The sequence below is a fragment of the Vulpes vulpes genome, chromosome 4, assembly GCF_048418805.1.
Source record: "Vulpes vulpes isolate BD-2025 chromosome 4, VulVul3, whole genome shotgun sequence".
Lineage (NCBI taxonomy): Eukaryota > Metazoa > Chordata > Mammalia > Carnivora > Canidae > Vulpes > Vulpes vulpes.
The window spans coordinates 68,609,185-68,618,007 of record NC_132783.1 but is presented as its reverse complement, the minus strand read 5'-3'; the positions used below and the strand labels follow the sequence as shown (position 1 = coordinate 68,618,007).

Genomic DNA, 8,823 nt, shown 5'->3' with positions numbered 1-8,823 from the left:
ATTGCATAAAATAATACATGAACTGCACTTGGAACAGTGCCTGGAATGTAGTAAGCACATCATTAATGTTTATATTTTTAGGGGAATTGAATTCCTTAACTTAAATCACATTGATGAATTCTTTCTCAGTTATGATGCAAGTCAGATTTCAGGGAAGATTGTGGCAGGTGGTCACCACATGTCTCTATGGGGTATGCAAGTTTTGAGCTTCTGTCACTCAGAGTGGCACTTTTGAGGGACAGTAGTCCTTGACTTACTATGGATAGAAGTGTTATACTCCCAAGTGTCCCTTCCCATTAAAGCCAGCCTGTGGTGGGTCCTGGGACTGTGACAGGACCTGAGCCACACTCTTTAATCTCCTCTTTTGACAAAAGCCTCTGCATAAACACATTTCAAATTTGGGGGCAGCAGGGGAGAAAGAGCTCTGATATTCCAATCTCAGTGTTTAATATTTTGGTCCTAGTTAAGGCGTTGTAATTTTGTTTTTCTGTTCTCTCTTAGTTGGGTATTTTGCCTTCATTCAAATATTTGAGGCAAAGAAAAATTGAGCTACCAGATCATAAAGTTTCCATTTTATAAAGACACAAATATCATTAAATTGTGCAGGGCTCCTGACATCTCTGACAACAGTAACAGTGAACTGGCAGGAGAAATACTGAAGCTACATTTCTGTGTTGCTACAAATAGGTAGCTGTTCATACTGTACTATACAGTCAAGAAAAAAACCCTAAGGGCTTCCAGAATGAGAATATTACATTGATAAATGACAGCCACAGTGCTGTACAGTGCCAGGGGCTGAATAAAGGGCAAGTCAACATTTATAGAGACTTAGCTACTCAGCTCGTTACCTGTAAAAACACAGAAACCATGCACGAGTGGCTGAAAGTGTGTGTTGAGGTGTGGTAGGAAAGTCAGCAAAGGTAAAAGTCGTGGAAAGACAGAGCTGCGTGTGTGCTGGCTGCAGTGGGGTTTAGAGTCCTAAGTTATAATAGCTTTAGCCAAATGATTTCAGGCTTCTACAGCTTTCCTACCCTGCAAGGTGAAACTAACAACCAGGGTGCACACACGGTAAGTTAAATCACTTTTTAAAGAAAATGATTTCAATATCTATAATATCACCCTTACAGAAAAGTTAGGAAGACAATTCCCATATGTTCTTTACCCAGACCCTCTAATATTTTGCCATATTTGTTGCAGCATCCTCTGTGCATATTTCTTCTGAAATTTTGAGAGCAACTTGTGTTCTATCTTGCCCCTTGGACCTTTGAACCTTCAGTTCACATTTCCTGAGAACAAGAATCTCCCGTGTAACAATAGCACAGTTATCAGCATCAGAAAGTACAATGCTGTGTGATACCCTAAGGCATGCTATAGTATGTAACACCATACTGTTGCCTAATCTACGGTCCGTAGTCCAGTTTTGTTAATTGTCCTATTTATGTCCTCTACAGCGTTCTTTGAGTTCCTAACACAAGATCATGTATTGCATTCAGTTAGGTCTCATTAGGTCCACTAGTCTGTAATGCTTCTTTGCCTATTCCCTGTCTTTCACAATAGTGACATTTCTGCAGATACAAACTAGTTGTTTTACAGAATGTTCCTCAATTTTGTTTTTTTTCCAGTATTTATTCATTATGAGATTCAAGTTACAAATTCTCAGCCAGAATACCAAAACAGTGATATGTCCTTCTCAGGGTATCTGAGATATCTATGATATCCATCTGACCCTTGTGAGTGATGTTAATTTTAATCACCTGGCCAAAGTGTTGTCCAGTTTCTCACTATACAGTTACTAAGTTCCTTCTGCAATGAATAAATGTCCTATTGAAAGATATTTGAAGACACTGTAAATATCCTCTTTATCAAACTCCCTTTTCACCAACCAATCTTTACTGTGATGGTGATTTTCAATTTCACCCTTCCATTCACATTTATCAGTTGGCATTCTATGGAAACAAAGATCTCCCCCATCTCCTTTATTTAGTTATCTGTTTACTATCAGTATGTACTCAAGATTCCTAATTTATTCAATATTTATTTTGATACATATATGTCTAGATTTAGCCAGTAGAGGCCCTTCAAGCTGACTCCTGTGATGTTTTGACATTCCTCCACCACTATTTCTTACTCTCCATTACAAAAAGATCTTCTAGGCTCATCTAGTACCTTCTATACTCTGGTCATTGAATCGATCATTTCTCCAAGGAAATCTTACGGTGGAAAATGGTGTTAGAAACCAAGATCTGGTTGCAAATGTGCTCATTGCTATTGAGGTATCATTGCTCTGGGATCTTTTCAGTGGACCGATCTAGGGAATATGTACATGCATGTAGATGTATAAACATATATGTATATATTTACTGTTAATTCTGATTTCAAATCAGAATTTCCTCACCCTTTCCTTGTCTTTCATTATAGATCATTCCACATCACATCTTCTTTCTTCCATAGTAAAAATCTTAGCTCCCCAAAGCAATGCATTTTCTTATGTGTTCAATTGCACAATATGCATAAAACAGTTTAATTGCCACACCATAACACTATGAAAAAAACATAAGGAAGAGCTCAAAAATTTTTTGAAGTTGTTTCCTTCTGTAGGCTGAGGTTATATAGCCCAAGTACTTTGTTTGAAAGGTATGCATATTAGTTCTTTTACCCTCTCACAGTGTGGCATTCATTTGCAATATAGTTGGGTTCAGGTCTTTCTTTTTGGATTACATTTTAAGGAACCTCCCCATCTTTGTTAATTTTATTTTACTTTTTGGAGGACCTTAACATGTTTCCAAAAGTCAAACCTAGGAAAAGGTTGCACCCAGGGAGGTGTCCCTCCTTCTATCCCCTCCATCTTATCCTCTCACCATGTATAGGTAACTAATTTCATTGTTTTCTGGTGTATCATTATTATATGCTTGTGATTGTGTTAATTATCCAGGAGTTTTCTCTTGGATGAAGGAAGTTAATTCTCCAGGAAAGGTATATAATGGTCTCTGAATTTTTGCACTCAGTTCCTATCTGTTGTGTTGCCAAAAAAAAAAAAAAAAAAAAAAGCAGATATTTGTATGGTTTATTTTCCTTTATATCTTATAAAAATAGCACATAATATATACTCTTTGCTTTTTTAACTTAATAACATATCCTGGAAGTTATCTCCATATCTGTTCACAGAAGTGTTCCTTATTCTTTCTTATAGTCCAGTCAACGGTGTTTTATCAAGTTTTTGAATTTTTGCCAGTTTGTGAGGGGGTAGTTTCTCTGTAGTGTTAATTTGTGGCTCCACCATGAGTGAAGTTTAACATTTTTTCATGTTTACAGACTCTTTTTTTTTTTTTTAAAGATTTTATTTATTTATTCATGAGAGAGAGAGAGAGAGGCAGAGACACAGGCAGAGGGAGAAGCAGGCTCCATGCAGGGAACCCGACGTGGGACTCGATCCTGGGACTCCAGGATCACATCCTAGACCAAAGGCAGATGCTCAACTGCTGAGCCACCCAGGTGTCCCTGTATACAGACTCTGAAGATCTTCACTGTGAATTGTCTTTTTATGTGTTTTGCTTATCTCAATGTTTAAGTTCCTTATGTAGTAGGATATTACCCCTTTATGTTGCATATGGAAATAATTCTGTCCCAAATGTCATCTTTTTTACAAATTGAGGTAAAATATACGTAAAATTTACCACTCGGACAATTAAAAAAAAATTTTTTTTTAATTTATGATAGTCACACAGAGAGAGAGAGAGAGAGAGAGAGAGAGAGGCAGAGACACAGGCAGAGGGAGAAGCAGGCTCCATGCACCGGGAGCCTGACATGGGATTCGATTCCGGGTCTCCAGGATTGCGCCCTGGGCCAAAGGCAGGCGCTAAACCGCTGCGCCACCCAGGGATCCCACACTTGCACAATTTTTAAGTATGTAGCTCTGTTGGCATTAAGTATACATTCACACTGTTGTGCAACCATCACCCTCATCCATCTCCAGAACTTTTTCATCTTCGCAAACTGAAATTCTGTACTTAGGAGTTGTACTATTCTAGGTACTTCGTATCAGTGGAGTCATATAGTATTTGTCTTCCTGTGACTGGCTTATTTTCTTGGCCTCACATCCTCAAGGTTCAGTGACTTCAATGACTTCAGACTGTCACTTCTAGCATTTAAAAATTTTTTTTGACTGCCAGGTCTGAAAATTGCAATGACTTCAGACCTGTTGCCACACAAATGGAAACAGACTTCCTACCTGAAGTCTGACTTTTTTCCTACCCTTCAACATTGTAAAAGTTTAAACCCTATCATATGTTCCTTATTCTATAACATTAATAATGGTTTTACTCCTCTGATCAAAGCCTTACTGATATACAATTGATATGTCTTCATTGGGAATTGAAGTTTTGGCTATTAATTGTCCTTTGTTTCATTTGATGTTCTTTGGTTTGTTCTGCTTTGATATTAGGATCACAGCTCCTGCATTTTTTAGATTTGGGCTTTCTTTCTTTTTTTTAAAGACTTGTTTGTTTGTTTATTTAATCAGGAGAGGGGCCAAAGGAGAAGGAGAGAGAATCCTTAAGCAGACTCCTGCTGAGCACAGAGACCCACTGGGGCTGGATCCCAGGACCCTGAGATCAGGACCTCAGCTGATTAATTGAGCCACCCAGGTACCCCTTGGAAATCTTTTATTTGGTAAATTAAGCCCATTTGTAATGATACTGTGATATCAATTCTGTCATATTATTTTCTTTTACAATACCACATGTATTATGCTATACTTATTGTTTTTTTGCCCCCACTATCTGGCATGTATTCTTTGCTGTTTTAAAATTTTTTCTCTTAGGGTTTTAAAATAGGATTTGATATTTGAGAATATTTATATTTTGCTTTGTGGTCAAGTTTATATTATTATATTACCCTTAGTTCCTTCCTTTGTTTCTTTTAACATCTCATCTGTCCATTCTACATGGTCTCCTTTGACTTCCATCCATCTATTGCCTATTTTTTTCATCTATTGCCTATTTAATAGTCAATGATATGATTCTGTTTTTTTCTTTCTCCCTTCTCCTTCAATTGCTTCTAGTTGCTTGTGTTTTACTTTACCAGAAAATATAATGCATACATACTATTCTTTCCACCAATTAAATATATAAATGCTCTCCATCAATCATTTTGCTGGTTTTCCTCAGTTATCTCTCAGATGAGGGAAGTTAATTATCCAGGAGTTTTCTTTTGGATGAAGGAAGTTAATTCTCCAGGAAAGGCATATAATGGTCCCTGAATTTTTGCACTCAGTTCCTATCTGTTGGTTCGTAGCTGGACACAAAAATCCTTGGCTGGTATTTTCTTGCATTGAGTTTCTTATAAATGTTGCTCCATTGTTGTGTTGCTTTGTATGTTGATTTTAAGAAGTCTGATGCAGGGATGCCTGGGTGGCGCCTGCCTTTGGCTCAGATCATGATCCCGGGATCTGGGGTCGAGTCCCACATCAGGCTCCCTGCAAGGAACCCATTTCTCCCTCTGCCTATGTCTCTGTCTGTGTCTCTCATGAGTAAATAAATAAATCTTTTTTTTAAAAAAAGAAGTCTGATGCCAGCCTAAATTTGTGATCCCCATAAGTAATTTGATCTTGTTGCCTTTAAAATCCAATAGTTTAACTCAGATATATTTTGGAGTTGATTATTACAGAATAGTTTTTCAAGGTACATGGAAGGTAATTTTGATATATAATTGAAATTTTCTCCTATTTCTGAATTCATAATTTACATAACTACATAAGCACCATATAATAATAGTTTTTCAAGGTACATGGAAGGTAATTTTGATATATAATTGAAATTTTCTCCTATTTCTTAATTCATAATTTACATAACTACATAAGCACCATATAATTTGTACAGCATAATGAATTGACTAACATATATTATGAAATGATGACCACAATAAAGTTAACATTCATCACCTCATATAGATACAAAAAGAGAAAAGAAAAGTTTCCCTTGCAATGAGAACTCCTAGGACCTACTCTCCTAATAACTTTCAAATATGCCATAGAGCATTACCCATGATGATGTAGTTAACATGTCAAACATTACATCTGGGATTCGTTTTAATACTAATTCTGCTTCACTGGTGTGTCCACATTGAGGACTCCAGTTATATGTATTTTGGTTCTTCTTTCCTTTTACCTCAACCACTTCTCTGAACACTTTTTGCTTCTTTCTTTCTTATTGTTCAATTTCTTGATTATTTTCTTGCCATTCTTCAGTGTCCTTTTACATATATTTGACAATATTCTCCCATGGGGATTTCATAATTATTTTTTGTTTCTCAGATTGTTTTGTCTTCTTTTCCATATTTTTCCTGAATTTGATGAGCTTTAATTGTATTGCTTCTCAATTTTTGTCTAGTCTGTTCTTAGTTTTTGAATTTCTGATTGTAGTTGTCTAGATGTACACATATTGTGTATGTGTGTGTGTGTCCATATACATGATGCTTTGTTCAGTTTGGTAGTTTGATGTGTGTGTGTGGTGTAACAATTTCTTCTGCTTCCTGGTTTTGTGTGTGTGTGTGTGTGTGTGTGTGTGTGTGATCAGCCAAAAATGTCAGGATTCATTTTTTTTTGTCATAGGAAATGTGATTCCTTTTTTGTTTTCTTTTTGTGGTAGTTTTGTATTCATTCAATTTGATGTTATCCCGTTACTAAGAATTTTGACACTGGATTCCCAGTTCTATTTGTAGAGTGAAGTGCAGTTTTTAATAGATAACTGTCTGGGGGAGGGACTGGCCGTCTTTTATTTCTGTAGGATCTTTAATTTGCCCTTTGTACTTCCTTCTTTCCCTTCTCTGCTAGGCCTCCAAAGGGCATTACCCTCTCTTTATTTATTTGACTTCTCCCAGAAGCAAGGCTTCTTCAAGGCTGCCACCTCCTGTCCCATTCTCTTTCAAACCTCTTCCCTGTTAAGTACCTGACCTGTGTTCAGTTTTAGTTTTTGGTGTTGGACTTTCTCTTTGTAGAGGCTTTAAGCTGGGACTTCACTTAAGTCCTTGGCAGCAGTGCAAGGAGCGCTGCTGGAATCGGATGTCTTTTCTTTCTTCTACTTAAGAAGTAATTAGAAGTTCAGTTCCCGGCATTCCCTCTCCTAGTGGTGCTGAAGGCTTGTTTGTGTTTGTATTTTGGTGAGTAGAGCTTCAGATTCAGGCAGCTGCCTTATCCTGCAGACGGGGAAGCTCCTGAAATCGCTTTCGAAACAAGCAGCGCCAAGTAACAGTTCTTTCTGTCTTAGGAGCACGGGGAAACTTTGCGTGTGGCAAGGGCATCGTCAAGGTTACAGAGATCTGTTACAAGACAGATGTATTTTCCCGAGATGTTTACGTGCTAACTCTTCTTTCTTCTCTTAAGAAAGCAACACATTCAAAGGAAAAGATCGAAAAAAAAAATAACGTTGCATCCCTTCTTCCTCTTTCGCGTTTCTTAACAACAAAATAAAACAAAAACAATCCTGCTACTGAGGGCTGCCCATTCTCGGAAAAACGTTCCCTTGACCGCTCGCCTTCTACCCGTGGGCCCCCACCTCTGACTAAATAAATACATACAATTGGCAACCGGGGACCAGGGACGTTCTGCTGCGAGATTAGAAAGAAAACCGCAGCGAGCGGGGCGAAGTCGGGTCCAGCAGGCGGGTCTGCAGCAAGGCGCGCAGGCGGGCCGGCCGGGCAGGGCGAGCGCGGGGCGGTCCCCAGGCCCGGGAGCGGGGCGCCCACGGCCTCCTCGGCGGGCCCCGGCGGCCCCGGGGCGTGTGCACGTGTGTGTGCGCACGTGCGCGCGCTCCGCCGGGCCGGGCCGGGCCGGGCCGCGCCGCCACCTGTCACTCACGGGGGCGGCGGGGCCGCGGCGGGGAGGACGCCGAGGGGCGGGGCGGACGCCGAGGGGCGGGGCGGGGCGGGGCGGGGCGGGGCCGGGCCCGCGGACGCCCTCCCGCCCGAGCCCCGCGTGCTGCCGCCATGGAGACGCGGCAGTCCCCTCCTCCGGCCCGCGTCCCGGCCCCCGCAGCCGCCGCCGATTGGTCGCCCTTTGCTCCCTGACCCGCTCGCCGCCTCCGAGGCCGCAGCTTCCTGCTCGGGCGCCGCGCCGCGCTCCCGGCCCGGGGCGGAGCTCGGGCGCCGGGCGCGCGCCGCCTTCGCCGCCGCCGAGCAGCCGCCCGCGCCGGAGGAGGAGCCGCCGCCGCGCCCTTCCCCTTCCTCCGCTCCTCCCCCGGCCCGCTCCCCGCCCGCGCCGGCCCCAGGCAGCACTCGCGAGCAGCGGCGGCCGCGGCCGGCGGCCGAGAGGGGAGAATGCGGCGGCGCTCGCGGATGCTGCTCTGCTTCGCCTTCCTGTGGGTGCTGGGCATCGCCTACTACATGTACTCGGGGGGCGGCTCCGCGCTGGCCGCGGGCGCGGGCGGCGGCGCCGGCAGGAAGGTGAGTGGGGCGCCCTGCCCGGGCCCGGCCGCCCGCCCGCCCGCCCGAGCCCCGGCTCCCCTTCCCCCGCCAGCCCCGCCAGCCCCGCCCGCGCCGACGCGCCCCCTGCCCCGCTGCGGACCCCGCGCCGGGACGAGGCGCGCCGGGCGCCGACGCGGGCTCGCGCCCCTCCGGCTCCCCTCCCCCGGCCTCCCAGCCGGCCCCCCGGGGCAGGGGCGCAGGGGCGCAGGGGCGCAGGGGCGCAGGGGCGCAGCGGCCCCTCGGCGCTCGGCCGGCCCGGGAGGCGGCGGCCCTGCCGGACCCCGGACGCCTTCCCCGGCGCCCCCCGGCCCGTCCGTGCGCGTCCTCCTGTGTAGACGTGCCCCTCTGTCTGCTCCGCGTAATTGA

The 8,823-nt window shown here is 43.8% G+C and overlaps 1 protein-coding gene across 1 annotated transcript in view; it reads left to right on the top strand.

Moving 5' to 3' along the window:
* The first annotated feature begins 8,144 nt into the window (after nucleotides 1-8,144).
* The window catches only part of GALNT2 (polypeptide N-acetylgalactosaminyltransferase 2), a 190,043-nt gene continuing 189,364 nt past the window's right edge, over nucleotides 8,145-8,823 (top strand). Inside the window, exon 1 of the mRNA XM_072756007.1 lies at nucleotides 8,145-8,436. Coding sequence (XP_072612108.1) covers nucleotides 8,311-8,436 — 126 coding nt within the window. The 5' untranslated portion in view covers nucleotides 8,145-8,310. The remainder of the gene's footprint in view (nucleotides 8,437-8,823) is intronic.